At 39.9% G+C, this 20,858-nt stretch overlaps 1 protein-coding gene across 2 annotated transcripts in view; it reads right to left on the bottom strand.

Annotated features, from left to right (window-relative positions):
* Positions 1–20,858, bottom strand: part of dock8 (dedicator of cytokinesis 8) — a 62,879-nt gene that overhangs the window by 30,171 nt on the left and 11,850 nt on the right. The window contains exons 1-10 of one of the 2 annotated variants that reach the window (XM_078250943.1): positions 14,114–14,395; positions 11,913–12,088; positions 11,052–11,123; positions 10,307–10,415; positions 6,264–6,473; positions 5,627–5,712; positions 4,832–4,898; positions 746–895; positions 408–488; positions 118–280 (exon numbers count right to left, since the gene is read on the bottom strand). In XM_078250943.1, the coding sequence (XP_078107069.1) occupies positions 118–280; positions 408–488; positions 746–895; positions 4,832–4,898; positions 5,627–5,712; positions 6,264–6,473; positions 10,307–10,415; positions 11,052–11,123; positions 11,913–12,040 (1,066 nt within the window). In that variant the 5' untranslated portion in view covers positions 12,041–12,088; positions 14,114–14,395. Of the gene's footprint in view, positions 1–117; positions 281–407; positions 489–745; positions 896–4,831; positions 4,899–5,626; positions 5,713–6,263; positions 6,474–10,306; positions 10,416–11,051; positions 11,124–11,912; positions 12,089–14,113; positions 14,396–20,858 lie in introns of those variants that run through there. The other variant, XM_078250942.1, reaches the window with a different exon arrangement.

Genomic DNA, 20,858 nt, shown 5'->3' with positions numbered 1-20,858 from the left:
AAAAATACAATGTCAAATAATACACACACACACACACACACACATACAATCATCACATGGTATTACTGTCAAACAAAACAAAGACACTCATTAGGACGAACACACACAAGGACACACCTCCTTTCAAGCTGTCAGAGTCGGTGACATCGCGATCTATCGTAGCAGTGGAGATGACTTCCATGATATTAACGGTTGCCCAAGCAAATGGCATGCGATAGCGACCCAGCCTCTGGCAGAATGTCTCGGCCTGACCGCGCAGCTTCTCAAGCTTGTCCTTGTTCTGAAAGACCAAAAGCAAAATTCTGTTATTTTCAAAAACGAAATGCAAAAACATGCCTTCAACTTCAACAACTTCATCTTTGTGGTTTGACTGTTTAGTGATAATAATAATTGCTCTGCCACATTACCTTTGCAGAGTCACATTCCCTCAGTGTTATATAGGGGTCAGCACATTCACCGATCTCTCCCTGCTGGAGAACCTTTTCAACCTAAAACACACACAGGAGGTAGATGGGCCATCAGAGCAGCTCAGCATAATCAAACTAAAAACTGAAACTTTAAAATACTGTATTTAGCAAGAGCAAGACATACAAAGACAGCAATGAACTGAATTACAGGGTATATAAAACCATTTTGGGAGTAGGACTAAGTTATTTAAAGCCAGGAGGAAAACAGCTGAATCCTGTTACTTCTACTACATAGTGTTCTTAGCTTTTTTCATAGGTGCTATGGATCTTATCATCACCTTGACGACCAGGTAGATATCTGGGGAAGGGTAAGTAACAGAGAAGATGGCAGATCTGGCCAGGGTAGACGGATCCATGTGTGGAGTGTGAGGTTTCAAGAAGTTTTTTAACTGTTCTGAGTTCAGATCAAAGTGGAAGTCCTCTGATATCTGGAGGGAGACAAAGGTGAACAGTTCACACATACATGATTACTTTTGTTGATAAAATCTTTTACTGACATCAAATTTAGGACATAATAAAATGCAAAACAGCACTCTGAGGAACACTGTTTTCCAAATAAAGATAACAGGAATCGGTTTAGAAAAGGCTCTAGGTCACTAGTTTCATGTAAACTAAAGACTGACCCTGGAATATCTTCCATTAAGTCCACTCCACCGTTTCTCTACTCGACTTCTCAATGACCTCAGGCTAGGAACACAGCCATATGTCCTGGTCTGGCCTGATCTGGTGTGTGGCATGTGATCCTTTTCACTGGAAAGCCAATAAACGTTGTCCTTCATTCTGCTGGTCCCATAGGACCTCTGTTACACTGACCACACCAAAGCCGACTTCTGGCAGCCAAACCTGCCAGATTTGTTAACTGAAATCCTCAAGGCAGTAACTGATCAGATTACAAACTCAGAAAAAGTATTCTAAGTTGATCACTTTTGGTTTGTTATATATCTGATTTTGTTAATAGTGGTCTAACAAAATAAAAAGCCATACTCCTGCGTTGATCTTGTAACAGAAATGCCAACTGGCACGTAAACCTGAGGCACACTTACCGCAAGAGTGAGAGTTCTCAAAAGACTGCAGTGGAGGAGTCCACCTCTTACTGACAGATGACTTCTTGGAATCATAGAAACTGCTTCTCAATAATCAAAGCCAGCTGACTTAAATAGCATATTATGCTTCATATTCTCATGGAACTAAGTTTTCACTGAGTAAACAATCATACTTTATTCTAATAACACTCACTTTTGAAAGTCAATCTTCAAAACACTCAATTTGGAGTCAACAGGACACAAGGAATGTAATAGCCCTTTTTAACATTACATGTTTGTCAGACAACAGAGGCTATGTGTCTGACTGACTGACACACATTGTTTATGGGGAAAATGCGTAACATTTACTAATGCCACCCCAGTGTTGCCAATTTAGCAACTGTGTTGCAAGCTGCGGCTTCAGTGAATGAGAAATGTCTCGTCAAACAAACGACAGACATAGTGAAACACGTAGCTGATTGCAGAGTATCCACTGCATGTATGAAAAAACGCTGTGCTTTACTTGTTCTGATCACTCATTGTGTCATCCCAACGGACTGCAGTCACCGTCCAGCTAAACTAAGCTTGCCTGGTCTTGTAGAAAAATAACAAGAAAATTACTAAATGCCTGCAGTAAACTTGGAGAGAAGCTATTTTTTTACTGTGATGACATATTTGTCTGTTTGCATGCCTACTCTAAAACATTTGTCTGTTTATATCCATGTATTTAATATCATAAGTAGGCCACTTGTTGGGTCAAATCCTGTGTCTGTACCTTGGCTAATGGACCACAGAGGCATGATTAATAACTAGAGTATTATTTGGAATTATACGAGCATCTGCTGCAGATTCCACAGATGTGAAACAACACAAATAATGTCAACAACAAAACATACCCAGACAGAGCAACAAAATCCCCATGAGATACAGAGACAACAGTAAGGGATGCAGGAAAACAGAGAGAATAAGGCAAAGAAGTAGCAGAAATGTGGCTGAAAATAAAATATAAAAAACACTCTTGAGGAGACAGAGACAAGTGTACTGAAGAGAGTTGGAGAAAGGCAGAAAGTAAAAGAGTGAAGGGTTCAGGGATAAATGGGTCAGTAGCAAATGCTTCACAGTTCCACTACAATTAAATCTAAGTGAGAAAACAAGCTTGGCAGATTCTCCTTCACTCAGACAGAGACACATTTCATAGCTCTTTAACATTCTGGATCTGTCTCTGCTCAATGTAACAGGCAGGATGTTGTATTAACCTCACAAGGACAGACTTCAGTTCAAAAAATTATTCATCTTAAGTGAAATATGCTGTGACAATGTGACACTTCCACTCTGCTCTTATGGACTGACGTCCGTAGGAAGCAGAACTGAAGATATTCTTGGACAGTACACTCTTTGACATATAAGCTATTTTAAAGCTTATATTGCTCATGTTGTTCCAAGACCAGCTTATATGCAGCCCATTTTCAAAAATTATGGAGCATTAAATTGCCCCATTTTACCCTGAGGACCATCTTAGAGCCATCAGCCTTGTACACAAGCTAGAAAGAGGCTGGGCAGCAGCGCTAAGAGACCCTGTCTCATCTGAGAGATCCATGAGCACTTAATTACAATCTAAATCCTTCCAGACACTTCACCCAAAAATAACTATCCAGCTGTCTACATCTTGTAAATACTTGTGACCAGTGTTCCTCTCTGTTCATTAAGTTTCTACACACACACAAAATTGACATATGTTGCCTTATGTATGTATGACCTTATGAAAATGGCAACTATCCCCTAATAAATCAGACATGTATGTCTTCTTGATATCTGTTGAACAATTAGAAAATGTATTGACTATATAAATTTGACAAACAGCATTTTTTTGTTTCTCAGCTGATTATGACTTAATCATTGGCCCATTTTCATGTTTACAAGCATTACAGATGTAAACAAACAACATCTGAAACATTGTGTATCTGGTGTCACAATACAAGAAGACAAATTTGATAGTGATAGCAGGTTCTAATTAGAGATGGCCCGATACCATTTTTTGCTTCCCGATACCGATTCCGATACCTGAACTTGCGTATCGGCCGATACTGAGTACCGATCCGATACCAGTGTGTCATATATTTTATTATGTTTTAACAACTGTATACTACTATCCCTGTATGGATGTGATATGATTTCTATCTTTGTTGTCAGTCTGGCTCAGGTTAAACTCTTTGTGAAACATGAACAAACACAAACAATGAACGCCCCAGAACTTTTTTTTATTATCCAGTTTGACAGTCAGTTATAACGGAAAAAGAACATAAATAAACTACTTTAACGTATTTTTTCTTTAGGGCTTTATTACGTGGTATCGGATCAGTGCATAAACTCCATTACTTCCCGATACCGATACCAGCGTTTTAGGCAGTATCGGAGCCAATACCGATACTGGTATCGGTATCAGCTCATCTCTAGTTCTAATTTGATTGATTTGGTTTTTTTTACACAGATTGTGCTTTAAATAAGAAACACCTTTGTTGTGATTTTCCATCATCGCTGTCAGGATTACTGCTGCATCAATCACAAGCACTGCAAAACTATGTAATATAGCAAGGTGAAGCGTCTCCAAAACATAAAACGAACAAGATCTTTGATCACAGGTAGGCCAAACACCAACTGACAGACACTCTGACCGTCTCCACAACAAACACACATAATGAGCCTGACCAAACTAGCATTTAATGTGGGGCAATTGTATTGTAAGTGGTGTGTAATTTTGTCCTACCCCTGTACTGTATGTGGTAAGGTGAACATGTCACACAAGTTTCCAGGACAAAAGTTCTAACATGCTTTTAGTCAACATTAGAAATACCATTAAAGGGGAACTATGTCTATTTTATGTATGGTGTATATATGTATGGTCTAAGAGAGTCCAAAAATATTGGTAAACATGAACAACTCTCACCCAAATCCAAAAACTGCTCCGTGGACAATGACTTGGTAAAGATGTTATAGATGACACTGAGAGCACCCAGGGTAGTGTATATGAGTACATTTTTTTTGTTTCAGAACTGAGAACACTACAATAGAATAAAAGCTCATGTAAATATAAAAAAAGAAAACAAAATCAGTCTCCCATTCATTGTTTATGAAGCAGCTCCAGAATTTATACTGGATGACATCATACGTTTAAGACGTACTTCTCTGGTTTCTGGCTTTGAGAGAAAATGGCTCATCTTCACAAATATTGATTGAACTTTGCTTGTCCATGGAAATAACATACTGGAATTCCTAATTCAGGTGTTGTTCCACTTTTAAGACAACATAAAACATAAGGACAACTGTGAAGCAATGTTTTCTTACCTTTTTCTTCTCTTTCAGGTCATACAAGGCCATAGTGGCAAATATGGGCTCAATCTCAATCTCAAACCTATGAATGCCAAGAAGGAAAAGGAAATTAGTAATTTAATAATATCAAGACATATACTTAGCATATTCAACAGTTGTACTCTGGGTTTTCCTTTTACTGTACTTAAATTTGATTCTATATTTTCCTATTCTATTCCCGTTGATTATTGTTCCATAAAATGTATCACAGTAAGTGATAACATTTTTTAACTGAGGGTTAAAGGATAGTGGTACTGAGGGTTAAAGTGTAGTGGTTGCCAAACCACTGCAAGCTGAGCATTGAGTTCAACTGAAACATTTTGCAGTATTATGGGTTGCAACAAGGACGAGTGAGATCTACACACTGTGTGTTTGTGTTTGTGTGTGTGTGTGTGTGTGTGTGTGTGTGTGTGTGTGTGTGTGTGTGTGTGAGAGAGTGAGAGAGCGAGAGACAAAATCCCACAGAGAGAGGGAGGAACAGTCATTTTCTGGAGAACAACAGACACTACACAGCACTCTCCCCTCTCCGACACTGCGCTGTCCGTCACATCTACAAGCCTTTTTGAAACAACTACTCAGACTTTCAACTCATCAGATGTGACAAACAAGAATGTACTGTATGTTAAATGCTAAGCAAAAAGTCATTTTCATAAACAAGGGGGTGTTGGAATAATGTCCCCTTTAACACTGCTAACTTCTTGGTTCCATGTCCAACTTAAGGCAGCTGTTTAAATCCCCCCTCCTACAGTATTATGAAAATGTATGACATACTTGATGGTCTGGCATCGGATCAAGATGCGGTCTCCAGTGTGTTCTTTGGGGCAATCAGGGATGGGCCGGAGCTCCACTGCATCTTCCTGTAGCACAATAGCAGAGAAAGTTTTCAAACCATGCAAAAAGAAATAGAGGAGTTGTTACATTTGGAGGAGATTTAGAATCTTAGACATAAATTGGGAGGAAGTGAAATTAAAACTACAAAATGGAAAACTATTCTTCAAGTGTTAACCAGGTATATAAGTATGTGAATATTTGGAAATTTTCAACAAAATACTTAATTTTGTTGTTAATTGATTACTACAATAGTTTCAGGAATGATTTTCTACTTAAAAAAATATTAATATTTAAAAAAAAGAGATTATTTTAATGTAATATTGTAATATTGAGACAACCGCAGATCCCACCCTGATGAGCCAAAACCATTTGGGGAATAAAGCATGGTATATTGGAAAAGAGCTGAATGACTTAATGAACTGGTCTTGTATTCAGCTCACATTAGTCTGCATCTTGGTTTGTATGCCTTCTTAAGAGTGACAGGGACCAACCTATCCCACATGATTCCAACATGCATGCATAAACTGGTACAGTATATATACACAGCACGCGAGTACCAACTGTCTCTATTTCTCACCTCGTCGGCTGGGGGGTACAGAGCAAACAGCTCAGGGTGTCTGTTCCCCTGCCGTGCCTCCTGGTTGAAGCGGTCCAGCTCCTCGTGGCTGCTGAAGGCCAGCAGCCCCTCAACTCTCTTGTCCGGGGTCAAAGACCGCAAGTTAAAGTCGGAGGAGGTCAGTGTGCGGCCAGAGTCATCACTCAGCCCCGCTAGTGTTGGTGACTTGACCTGGGGCAAAGACAGAAAGAGAGGGGTAAGTGGGTGGGGGAGGACAGAGAGAATAGGGTGAGGGGGATCAAATGTGGGAGCAGGAAATATGGAGCAATAAGAGAAAAACAATGGATGAGCAAAATAAGAGGGTATTAAGGCAGAATATCCAGAGGCATGGTATTAAGAGAGACATCAAAGAAAACAGGTGAAGGGTAAGAAATACTATATTAATGGATATTTGGTCAAAGCCTACTCTTTCTCCATTTAAACCACAGTATATTATTTGAATGGGGTTTGCTCCATTCAAATAATCAACTCTATACTTCCACAGCATTTTATGAACCGTCAACAACATACACTAAATTGAAAATGCAGCCTCCATGGTTATGTTGTCAGCAGACACAACAAACAGCTAACAGGCATTTATGCAGTCTAAACAGTGTTTTGGTGTGGAGACAATGATGTCTCTGGTGTTGTTGTCTGATCCAGGCTTACTTAATGTAGAAAACACAAAACAGGCTCATGTTTATGTTCACTGTATGCTTCAGAGAGTTAAGTGATAGGAGTCCTTAACAATTATTGTTCAGCAGGTGCTTCGTTCTTTGTAATAAACATGTCGTTTTTTTGCTGTATTTTCATAGAACTATGTTATATATGTAGAAAAACCAGAATGCAGGAAATAAAGACATTGCATTTTAACATATGATAGGGTGGTATGAGTTACTCGTCACAAGTGATATTGATGCATTGTGCATTAGCTGATCAAGTTCTGTAATCAGAGATCTCCCAGCAGGCTGATGGCATGCCAGGCAAAAATTATAGCAGCAAAGAGGGCCGAGCGGACTCACTGACCCAAAGCTACAATAGTCTTAAAAACAAGCTTGCTAGATGCTGCATATTTTTGACATCCAGTGCCCTGCTTATAAATTAACTCACTTAATATAACAGTGTGATATGCAAATGTGCCTCTCAGACGCCCTGAGGTCAGAGAGTATAGTTAAAATATTAATGTTGCCATTTGGCTTCTCCACTGTGTCCTCTGCTGTTTTGGTTGGAATATACAGGATTCTCACATTCAGAAAGTGACCGTGTATTAATACCAACAACCTCTACCACCTTATACGAATACATCCAAACTCTTATATTAACATAAACTTAAAATTCTTCCTCCTTTGGGACTTCAATGAAAGGAAAGCAAAGGCAACAAATATTTTGTGGAGCATTTTTAAAATTTCCTTGTGCCTGTCCACAGTCCACTCAAAGTTATTGAGTGTTGTTAAACGTAGGAAGAACCTATTATTCCTGTTTACAGATAAATTGCCATTAGACTGTGCTAACGTTAACTGATTGGATCCTCTGTAAGAGGTCTCTCAGGCTGGCCCTGGCACCATATGCAATTACTCAGACTAAGCTAGAGGGCAGGGCATAATGTTACTGCTCCCATGCTACATCCAGCTTGTCTCTTCCATTCCCATCATCCATCAATCTCACATCCCAGTTCTCAAACCACAGGCAAGGACTGGCCGAGCTTCCTAGTGAAGCCTTACCCTGTTGAGGCTCCAAGGGACCATCGCACCATAATCCCAGGGATATTGCTAAACCAGACTGGACCTTAGAAGAGACCCATTAAGCGCTGAGGGACAATAGTGCTGTTCTTCCCTTCTCTTCCCCTCCCTGTCACTCTCTTTCTGGCATGTAGCTCATGGGAAGCCTGCGGCGGTAATAGGGCCTTTTGGTTTGGGTGATTAACCAGAATTGGCAAGGATAGGGAGACAGGAGGGGGCTGGTGAGACTGGCTGGTGGTTAGGGATGGCTGGGTAACCAGCCAGAGGCTGGGAGTGGCGCTGACTGAGACATGGATTGGCTGGGACTGCCTGATGCTGGGAGCTAGGGATTTGGCAACTATGAGACAAAAGAGCTAGAGAGGGTAGTGAGAGAGGATTGGAATTTGGCTCGAAATACTGTTAGCCGCCTCCTGAGGCAGGGATCCGTAATGAAAGTAAAGGACTGAGGGATGCAGACGTGAGCTGCTAATTTGAAAAATGTGCAGTAGAATAGAAAAAAATTATGGCACATATTTAATCACAACATCTCTCCGACAGTCCAGCTAAAGAAATAGAGATGAGGAGTGTTAGAGTGTATAATATTCAGGTTTAGTTCTGTGCAAGCCAGGTCTCCCACTCCTCCCTCACATTCAACATCCAGTATTGTCGTCTCTCTCAAGCATTGATTAGTATGGACTACCATGCTGCTCTCACTTAATGGCCTTCCTCTCACAAAAGACACTTTAAGTAAGTGCAAAATACTGGCATTGAAGAACAAAGCTGTTTTGTAGTTCTCCTTAGGAAATACAGTTTGACATTTTCGGAAATGCACTTATTTGCTTTCATGCTGATATTTAGATCTATACTAGTCTCATGTATGTGCTTAACATGGAGACTGAAAGCAGTGGCAAACAATCTAGCTTGTTTTTCACCTACCAGCACCGCTAAAGCTCACTAACTAATAATTAACATGTTTATTTCATTTGTTTGTGGTAGGCTACCAGGGCACACCACAGATTACAAACAGATTTTGTTTGTTCAATCCATTCACAAACAAGATGCAGAACATTTGTGATCTGTATCTACAGTATGTTGGTAGGCAGATGTTTTAACTTTAGCTAAATTAAGATAATCTGCCAAACTTCTTATCACCTATTGGCTCAGAGTACAAGAGAAAACTTTCTAAGAAAGCAAATAAGTGTATTTCCAAAAAACTACTCCTTTACATTTGGGCTCTTAAAATGTATCAAGTTAATAGTATGTATACTAAGCTGTATCAGAACTGTTATATTTTTTTCAGGTTGTTCTCACTCTAATGGAACCTAACCGGGGGACCTAGCCTAAAACGCAGTCTCGACCGCAAACGTCACGTCAGCGTCACGCTTGCGTGCTGACAGCATTTATTCCACACTGAGGCGAGTGTCTATACTGGTTCCGCCTGGTCTGCGAATTTCAAAGCCTCGAGCAGCAGGGCAGGGTGGTTTTGGTGATAGGAGCAGAGTTGTCTAGTGAAGCCTCAATACCCAAGACGTTCCTGTGTCTTGCTTCCCAGCTGCTGGGCAAAACTGAATGGAGTCTGTGGGATTACAAACTGGTGCAGAGTGTGCTGCTCTCTGGCTCTGTACAGAGAGACAGCCCCTCTGCGTCGCCTAGGTTGCAAAATGTAGATACATTTATTCAGACCTTTTTATTGGGCATCAACCTTGCGTTTACGCACGTATTGTCAAAAAAATAGACTTAAAGTGCAAATAAACGCTTCAGGTCGCGTTTACGTGCGTAATACGGGGCTGAGACGCGAGCCTGACGTAGCAGGTGCAGACACTGCTGGGTTCAAATGAGAGCGTATCTGTTGAGTTGATTTTAGTTTATTGTGTTGACTGCTGTAGTGTGTTTATTTAAAAAAAAAAAAGTACATTAATGCAACTGCCTTGGAGTCAATTCTTAATGTGAACATTAATACTTTTAATAAAGCACCAGGTTAGAGGGAACCTTGTGCAATTGTAGAATCTTTTTAATTTCCAAGCAACATTGGTTTTGCCACTGAAATATCCCTAATTGAATTGTTATTGAATCGAAACCAGAAATCTAATCTTGTGAAATGGAATCAAATTGATTCAGGAAATCAGTGACGATACCCAGCCCTAAAGGACAGGACTGACTGAAGAAGGAAAGAAGTGAAGAATTATACCAGTTTAGCAACACTGCACGCCACACTGCACAAGACCGGCTCTGAAGAAGGCTTGCACTTCTCCTTTATTGGGTAACAATAGTCAGAAGGTGTGTGCTGGCTATGATTGTGTTACTTACTGGCTTCTGCTGGTTGTCTGGCTCGACGTCGGACTCAAAGGTCTGTTTACGAAGGAGTTTGTGTAGGCCTACTCGCTCTGAATACGCACTCCAGCCATCGCCCTGGCACCTACACACACACACACACACACACACACACACACACACACACACACACACACACACACACACACACACACACACACACACACACACACACACACACACACACACACACACACACGCATGCATGCATGACAACTTATACACCTCTGCACTTCTAATCAAACTAGATAACAAAAACAGAAGCCTTACGCAACATAGTCACAGTGTAGAGTGTGTATTATATGCAAGTGTGTGTGGGAGAGAGAGAGATATAGTGAGCACTACAATGTAGCAGATAATAGATCCCAGTGTTTAATGTTTATGTTTATATGTGTTTATTGGCTCCCTCAGGCCTATTGTTTCCTGTTTCACAGACACACAACTTCTCAGATAGTTGCACCTGTTGCACAGTGCGACAGCTAAGATACTGGTGAGGGCATGGATTTTGGTGGTCTTTGGTTAAAATACTGCAGCTTGGACTACATCTGGTTTACATTTCTAAATTGTAAACTCAGAAATAGATTTACTTTTTTAATTTTAAGGTATCCCTCAAGGTATCTACCTGTACGTAAAACCAAACAGCATGTGCATGAGCTACACCACTCTGAGAGTCCTGAATATTCCAACTGTAACTGTTGCGTTTCTGTAGGAGACAATTTACCTTCTGGAGACCAAAAGCCACGGCTGAGTGTAACTCTTTACACAGTCTCTCACATGTGGATCCAACTCCAGTCTACAAAGAGAGAGAGAAAGAGGATAAGAAGACACACGTTCTCATGCCACATGCAAACATTCACAGACAACTGAAAACTTCACATTCCTCCACTATCTTAATCTGTACTTCACGGTCAAGGTGCGGGACAAGTTAATGCTCTGAATAAACTAAGATAGTATGTGTTGGCAGAATAACTTTGCACTGACAACATTGAAGGCATTTAAAAATAAACGACTATGTCCTCTGACACTGTAACTGCTACTTATTCTGCAACTGCAAAGATTCTCCTAAAATCTATAAATCCCAGCTAAAATATTTTAACTCTACACACCTGATGTATGAGTAAATAAAAGAAAAACTTTATTCAGCTCATCTTTTATCTATGCTTCTGATCTTCTGCCCTTTTTCTTTAATCCTTTTAAGTGTCTTTTATAATGTATTTCTGTTTTTCTTTTTGCCAAGAAGTTTGTCATACCTCAGATTTCTCAAGTTGCTAAATGTACAGTGTAAGGATTAACTTTCCTACATGGACTTGCAAAGTATCTTGGAATGCAAGTGAGATGTTTTTATGTGCAACTTTTACATTAAGCAATCTGCCCAAAACTTTCTAGAACATGGATTTAGTAGTAGAATGCATGAAGACTGTTTGACTTTTAACTCACAGCAAGGTGCTGCCTATGGGGTGAAATATCTTCTGTAACTATTCTTCTATATTTTCTTCTAACCGATTTCATTTCAGGGAGGATTTTTTTTTAGACTGAGTGTGTGGTTTCCTCTGTGGTCAATGTCAGACATCCTGTGACCCACCCATCTTTAGGGACAGAGTGTCGAACAGTGCGACACTCCTTCTCCACCTGCTCCACCTTCAGGTCATCGTCAGGGAAGTCTCCAAGTTCCTGCATCAGGGCCGAGTCTCCACTTCTTAACTGTGACATCAGGAATTCCTCCAGGTCCAAGGGCTCCACTGCTTCATACGACTGAGGCTGCAGAATGAATGGATGGAGTAAGGGAAGAATTAGGACACATAGTTCTAAATATCATGAAATGATGAACATATGTCAAGTAATGTTTGCTAAAGTGAAGTATCCTAACACGGTTAGGTGGATAACCACAAGAACTTCTTAAGGTAAATATGATTTATATGCAAGGAAAGCATGAATGTAATGAGACTGCCTCAGAATTGTCAGAGGAGGTTTTGTTTTAGGGTGACAAAAATAAAAGGAAATGTGGAAGATACAACAAGCAAACAACAAAATTGACAAAAGATGAATTCTTTGTGAAAATGTCCAGGGTGATTGATGAGTTTGTACAGTCCACATAGTGCAGAGAAGTGCTGGGAAAAAAGAAACGATAGGAAGGGAGGTGGGAGCAGACATGTTGAATCAAGGCTATTTTCTGATACCTCATACCTTTAGAGGAACAAAAGATTGGAGCACATACATAAATATAAACTGGCCTGTGTAAAACAGAAAGGACATTTCTTCTGTGAACCTATTTTTAGACAGAAACTCTATCAGCCTCCACTCCAGAGCTACAGCAGATCAAAGGCAAAGCTGTAATCACTTTTATGTACAGTGCAAACAGGCTGTAACTTTCATTTGAGTCTTGGAATCATTACATATTGTTCAAATCATACATCAGTCCGCACAATGAGACAAATTCCCACTGGCACTTAAAAGAGAAAAAAATAGACTTCACGGGAAGAAAAAACCCACAACTGATGAGATAACACGTCCCTTTTGTGGAGACAGCCGGGCACCACAAAAAGGACCTGGGAACTTTGATGGAGCAGGTGTTTTATAGAAAAGAGGCAGCAAACTGGGCAGACCTCCAATCTGATTACAGTAGGCAGGCTGTCGCTGATGTCAGCAAAAGCTTGGAAAAAAAACACCACATTATCATACTGAGAGATTTCCTAAATAATTAATAATAGTCTTTTCAAAGTCACTAGGCTAAATATATACAATGCACACAGTTCAGAGAGAAAATGTCCCTTAGTACTATCCAAAACAGATAATTATACGTACACACAGAAGATGTAGAGATAACTGCAGCAACACGATGAGTCAGTGCTGTACTCAACTTTTAGAAGCAGAGCAAATTCCATTTCCCTTCAGACATGTTTTTGCACATCAATCCACCCTAAAGGATATTTTTCTCTGCTGCGCACTCAAGAGCAAATTGTACCAACTGGGTTAGTATTAGCATGCAACACAAGAGGAAACAATACACAGACAGCCAGATAGAACAAGTATATCATTATAATGGTAAATGACAGGTCTACAGTATAGATGAAACCTTCAACTCCTTCTCATTTCTATAGTGGAGGCGTTTACTTCAACAATGGCAGCATTCTCTATATGTGCACTCTGGCTCTCTGTCTCAAAGTTTAAACAATGACTGTGGCATGGCCTCCTTTTGTTGTTTAGTATGGAGGCTAACAAAAACAAATGAATGCAAATCGATGCATTCCTGTGATCAGCACCTGCTGTTCTGTGGAGTCATGAGAGAAGCTAGCAAGAAACTACCTCTCCTTACCAAATCAACAGCCAAACTTTTTGTCAGCTTACTCATACTTACTGATTATAAAAGTGATGCCTTTGCAGCTATTTATGAGAATGGAGATCGTTTTTAGCTGCAGGAAGCATTGCAAATCTACAACTGATACAATTCTGTGCAGACACATGCAACAATAAATTAAAAAAATAAGTTTTTTTTAATGTAATTGCACATTTCTAAAGCCAATAACTGTTATATAAATCAGTATATGAGCCTTTTTTAAGTAGCATCCATCCATCTACCAACATGACTGTTTTCTATGTGCATTGGCAAACATGAGCAGGGACGGAAAACAGACATGTGAAGAAGTCATGACAAACAATGCTCTTGTGAAATACAGCCACATTTAACCTGAATCACACTTATTTAAGACAATCAAGTTTACCAATAATCTCATTCTAAAGTCTCACTAAAGGACAGCTGTGTTTATACAGAGGTTGGAGACTTACCGTGCTGAAAACGGTACCGTAAAAAGGAAGCGTACAAAATGGCGCACTCCGGATATAGGAACCTACAGTGTACACCTACTGACGCTGAGTGGTTTTTGTTGAATCTAAGCCACAATGCAGAGCACAGATCCTCTTTAAATTGATCCTCATATTCCTAGAAGCTAGGAACTCCAGTAGATCTGAGAGGAAACATTCAGCATTACCAAAAGTGGAAGAAGTATTTGTAGCTAATCAAAATGAATGTTTAAGTTATGCCTGACCATTTAAACCAGCAAGATGTTTTAACAGCAGTTTTGAGCGTTCAGGCAAAGTGTATTGCAGTTTAGAGTTGAAAGGGAGAAACCACAAGATGTTAGAGGAAGTGACATCATGCAAGGCGTCCCTCCATCAACCAGTGTTTCAACAGACAGGAACAGAAACTACAGACACACACGCGTGCATGCTGCTTATACACACACACACACACACACACACACACACACACAAAAAAACACATGCGGCTTTTCCTCTTAATCTCTCAATTTGCATATTAAATTTACAACAGCGATCACTCAACATTCCTCATATTAGGCACTAAAAATAGCAGGAGAGTAACAGAGAGGGAGAACTGTAATAATTAAGTGATCCGCGTCACAACTGCAACAACAAACATCCCTCCCTCACCCGTTTCCTAGACGCAACTGCTGAATAATGGGAAACTATCATCCCGGGAGATTATAGTATTAAAACCCTCTCCTGCATCCCAAATCCCACCATATTAAAGATTTGCTTGTATAAGCTGCAAGGTAAGCAGGCCTCATCCAGTGCCTATCGGTAGCCAAGGCACTGACCCATTTCCCAAGCAGGTTAGAGATTAGCCGTGTTGCATGCTACAAGCAGTGGTGGGATGGACGGTCCAAGTACTCCTCCTCAAACCCTGTCAGCTGACGAGCTCAAGGATCATCACTGGCTAAGTATCAAAGGGCTTCAGCTCAGTTAGTCATGCACAGAGATATGTCAGGAGACTTAGTGCCTGAGAGCTTTAGAAAACTTTACATAAATGAGAGCGACGTAGGGCGGTAGGGGGAGAAGAAATGTGAGGAAAAGACAAATATAGAAGAAATACAAGAAAGCAGGAAGACTGACAAAGGAATACATGAATCTGGGAGGCAGAGACAGGTTCAGAGGGTACCACAGAGAGACTAAGAGTGCAGTGGGAACAAATCCCTGCAAAGGATTACTGTGCATCATCCTGTCTGCTTGCTGTTTGATAGGTTTCATCTGAAGAGGCAAAAAAACAACCTCATGTCATAATGGTATTCAACTCTCTGCAAAAACTAAGGGATACTAGGTTTTCTAAACCATGTTAAATCAAAGAACAGGCAGTGTCAGCCCGGATTCACTAGAAGCATGTTAAGCCGTGACTAAGTTCTCATCTCATCTATTGTAAGAGAAAGAAAGATTCTTCCTTAAAAAAAAACTTAGCTCTTTTTCAGAAATGCAGGCAGCTGTTTTTGCAAAAGCAGTAACTTATGTTGTAGTAGACAATCAAATTATAATCTTCGAGACTACACACCACACTGAGTCAGACATTCTCAGCACTAATGACAGTAAAGAGGATGTGAAGAAGATATGCTTATAGCCCTTTGGTGATGTAAGCATAAACACTAAGGCTTTGTGAGTGCAGTATTAGAGGAAACCACTCCACTGACCTTCTAGTCACAGAATTTCTCCTCAACAAGCAAACATCACTAGTATTAAGTGAAGTAGCATTATATAAACAGCATTCATTTTTAGTCTGCTTACATTTCTTAACCCTCTGAGACCTAAAGGATTTTTGACAACCTCTGGTCCGTCTGGTTTTATTCTCTAAAAAAGCTTGTAAAACATCAACCCCGTTGTCCACAGTCAATCTATGAACATTATTTCTTTCAGGAAACACTGGGATTAGAATATCTGTGCTGTAGGGAAGTCACTTGAATGTTAAAAAAAGGTTGTAGGACCTTAAAGACAAATAAATAAATAAATAAAACAGAACATGAATCTCACAGATATGTATTGATATCACACACAGAGCAATAAAAGCTAAGCCAATCTCCTGTCTAAAACACTTCTCATATGTACTGGGAGTCAAACTGTGAAGAAATAAACATTATAACTTATACAGTTGACAAAATATCTACATTTTTTTCAAAAAAAAATCTAGACACTTTTGCCCTCATGACATTCACTTATGCCAATGATCAAAATAATAACGTCATGTTTATTGATATAACACACACAGTAATGCTACACAAGCATTTGTGTTGTCAAAACAGTGATGCCATTCTTCTTTGTAGAAACGTTTAGAATGGTAAAAGACGATCTTTGGTCACATCTAACTATTCTGACTTTGAGTGATCTCTCCTCTCAATATACAATCTTTGTTCTCCCTCAGATGACTGCCTTCCATTCGTTTACAAGACAAAAACAAGCATTCCCAAAACATCATGGGAAACAAAGATGGATGGTTAGCATCGGAGCTAGTAGCAATCGGCGGAGATAAACAGCCACAAAAATCATAAATTATGGACATAAAGTGTATCAATCTTGGATGTAAGAGTTTGAATTTATTGCTCAACGACCCCGAAAAAAGGCAGAAGTTCCAGGCTGGATAGAAAGACACCAAAGACACCCCCATGACTGCCGGAGTGTTAACTTTTAGCTGGAAAAGATGGTATGTTTCTATCTATTATTGTTATAAAATGATTAAAATATTAATAAGAGATGCCGTTTTTTATTGTGTACGATAAGCTTGGTCTCTTAAGGTTAAATGCTTTAATTAATGTTCTAATGCTGTGACAACTCATAGATATTCACGTAACGTTAACATTAGGCCTATTTGTATTTCTTTTGTTTTATTACAAAATCTGTAACGTTAATAATATTTACCCCTGCTGTACTGTTTGTAACATTAACGTTACTGTTTGTAATGTTAATACTTACGCTCTTCAAGAAAAAAAGGCTAAAAACACTCTTCACAGGCAAACAACGAACAGCCCAGTGTCCCTCTGTGCAGACTGATCTCATTAAGTGGCGTATGTGACACGCCAATTCATATGCCATTTTGGCGTGTTATTAAGACGCATAATCACCCTTTAGCATGTTTATCAACGCCATTTGGCCTCCAGTGACCTACATTACATGTGAATTATCGCCGTAGCGAGTAGTATGGAAGGACAGAAGTCCGCGTAGGGAGGTTGGTTCGGGTGGTGGATGGGTAAAACACAGGACTTTCACCCAGGAGAGCCGTGTGGCGTTTATCAACCGTTTTTTTTAATAAAGCCTTCCGAACCGTTTATTGTTTTCCTAAGCGTGTGACGTTGGTCACCATCGTGTTTTTGAGTTACTAAAGCCTTTCCAAATGTTCTTTCCCTAAACCCAACCTTATTTTTTTTTTATTTTTTTTTTTACACGTGTGTGATGTTTTTCTCGCGATAGCATGGCACGTTCTCACGATGTATGTTTACAGCGTAGACATACATGCGGATAGCTCAAAATGCGTACAGATAACACGCCATTTGGCTTTAGGAACTACTTAGACCACCATTTGCTCTAACTGTATATTGTCTCTTATCTACATCCAGCATTTATATAGACTGATTACTGCTTACTGTGTTATTACTGATCTACATCACTTAATAGACCACAACTTGCACTAACTGTATATTGACTCTTCACTACACCTCAGCATTTATCTGGACTTTCTATTCATATACATTGTGTTATAACTGATCTACCTCACTAACTAGACCATCTTTTTATTGACTCTTTACACTATCGACTCTTTACACCATCTCAGCAATGATACAGACTCTCTGTTCATGTATATTGCATATCCATCGACTTACTTGCACTTGGAAAGTGGCATGTATGTTTACGCAAAGTCATGATGCCACGTTGCTCTGTGATAGACCAGACAAGGCAAACTGCACTAGGCCATACACAAAACCGTATCAATCAATCAATAAATAATTACATTTGTTAAAATACCACGTGTTTATTTTACCTGTGTGCTAATATATGGAAATCTGTGCACCAATCAGCCTTTTTCGTTGTAATGTGTCACTAATTACCTTTTAAGAAAGTCTAATAAGATCTAACAAGATCTGACAGAGGGAAACAAGGATGGATCCCACTTTATATTACGGTACGGTTTTGTTGTAATTTGTTACAAATTACCTTCTAATAAATTCCACTGGACTCTGCAGAGCATCCAGGCTATGAGGGACTGTGTGAAGAAGCGACCACAGGTGACTCGACGTGGGTTTGACATTACTAACGGTAGTTTTCTTCTAATAAGCAACAAATTACACTAAAAGTCAATGCCCGATTTTTGGTTCTCACAATTAAACAATTATTAATTTCCTAATTTTGATTATAGCATCAATTTATGAACATCTGAAAATACATTGTTCACCCGACTGTTCTTAGGGGCAGAGGAGAGGTTGCTGGAAGGAGTTTTTTAAACTTCTGCAATCTTCGGACGTCTTTAGTTTGCCACGTGGCATATCTTTCTCTCTTGGCTCAGGAGGTCGTCTTTTCTCATTCCCTATGGCTGGGACGAGAACGAGAAGGTTGTGACCATCTTCGACCAGAACGTTTTCAATTCAAAGTATTTTTCGTTCAAAGTCTCATTGTGTTTCAATGTGGGTGATTGTCGGCCATCAGGGTGTTTAGGCAGCTTATTAGGCAGCACATTAACAATAGCAGTTGGAGGTCGGCACAGCACAGAAAAGCCAGGGTCGGAGGAAAGAAAGATCTGGTATGGCAGGACGCAAAGTTCTTATCTTTCATAAAGAACCAGATGTAAAGAGAACTTCAGGTGTTTTTGCTTCTTAGGTTTCTTATGGGCTGCCCTTAGCATGTAAAGTTTGAGACTGCAGAGGATGCAGGGGGCCGAAAGCAACCAGCCAACCACCCCCTCCCGGCCAAAGACATGGGAGGCCTGTGACAGACCCAGAGCTGAGTGTCTGAGGGTCCCAAGCTACTGAAAAAAATTCTTCCCACTTTTTCTGTTAAAGTCTCCAAAAAAGGGGGCGAGATGTCATTAAGTGGTGTAACCCAACTCCTCCCTCCTTCTATCTCCTCTTATTTAATTTGGTTCTAAGAAATTCAATCATGTTTACTACAAGACACTTAATTTAGGGTGACCAGACGTCCCGGTTTGACCGGGACAGTCCCGATTTTGAATTGCGTGTCCCGAGTCCCGACAAAAGCCTGTCGGGACGCTAAAATGTCCCGGTTTACACCACGAGCGGCGTGAGCCGATTTTGCTGGGGCTTCAGCCCCAAATGTTTTGAGTGTAGCCCCGAATGTAACTTTGTCCAGTTTATTTTCCGAGGCGAATAGAACGGGCAGCTACGTGCAGGGGTCCGACCATGCTGTATTTGTTGCTATCACCTAGCAACCGTCTCTAAGTGAGGAAAGCTGTGAAAGTGAAAAATGATTTAGTTTGACACACGGAGCTCTGAAGCAGACCTGTGCGTCGCTTAGTGTCCACTCTCGCTGTAAAATGCAGGACAGCTTCAGGTTTATGGACGCGCTCTGCTGTGGACATGCTGCGGTAGATGTGTTACGTTTGTGCTCTGTGTATTTCTGCAGTAGTTTCAGTTTTCCACTTCCGTGGCTAAACTATGTGTCTCATTCAGAGACCCAAACGGGGCTCTCTGTCTGTCAGACGGTCTGAGATCTAGCGTATCGGCAGAGCAATCACGTAATGCACAGCAGGCTATGGTGCAGGTGGATTATTTTCTGAAATATAGTGACTTTATTCTTGTAATACCCTATTATAACTTTATTTTTCTTAAAATATCACGACTCCTCCAAATCACAGAGAACACAGATACTGTATTTTGAATGTGCACAAAGTTTTGAACATGAGCAGAAATCTTGCTCAAACATCTGAAATGTCCAGGGCTTTATAAATAAATTAAAATGAATTAATGTATCATTGAGGTGAATAATTGTCATATGCACATTTAAGGAGGTTAATTCCCCAACAAAAGATGCAAAACAGCAGGGAAGAGTAAATGATGCTAGGCTACATGTGTGCTGACTCAGATATAATTAGTAAAGTCGATCTACAGGAGAATAAATAGTTGAAAGCAATACAGAATGCCTGAGAGCCTTATTGAAATATATTCAATTATGTTTTTTATATTTGGATTGTAATCTATGTTTCTCTTTACATAAAGATATTTGCAGCATAAATTGATTCAGAAAAAAGTAGAAATAGGTGCATAAAAATTCACCATCACAATCATTTTAATTCTTTTGGTGTTATTGGAATAAATAACACTTCAAAAAATCTTTTTTAGAAAAAATCTCAACATAAATCTCACACTAAACTGAAAAAGGCTGTTGCTGCAATTTTGTTAATTTTACAGGAAAAAGCACTGTTATTATTAGATGAGGAGCCTATGATTAAGATAAGTTACTGTCTGTGTCTATGTCTGACCTGCGCTGGCACATGTTCACGTTAAAAAGCGTGTGCATGCACGAGCACTACGGTCACGCGCACAGTGTCCCGGTTTTAGTTCCGGGAAACCTGGTCACCCTAACTTAATTTAATAATTTATATTGATATTGTCTCCTTGATATGCTTGTGATAAAATGAAATAGACAGATTAAAGGGTTGGTTCATAATTTTGGACATAGGACCATTAGCCAGTTTGTTATTTATCAGTGGAGACCGTTTTCAACACTTTTCATCCAGTCCTTCCAG

Source organism: Sander vitreus, chromosome 5 (genome assembly GCF_031162955.1).
Source record: "Sander vitreus isolate 19-12246 chromosome 5, sanVit1, whole genome shotgun sequence".
Taxonomy (NCBI): Eukaryota; Metazoa; Chordata; class Actinopteri; order Perciformes; family Percidae; genus Sander; species Sander vitreus.
The sequence above is the reverse complement of the archived record's forward strand: the minus strand, read 5'-3'. Positions and strand labels throughout refer to the sequence as shown.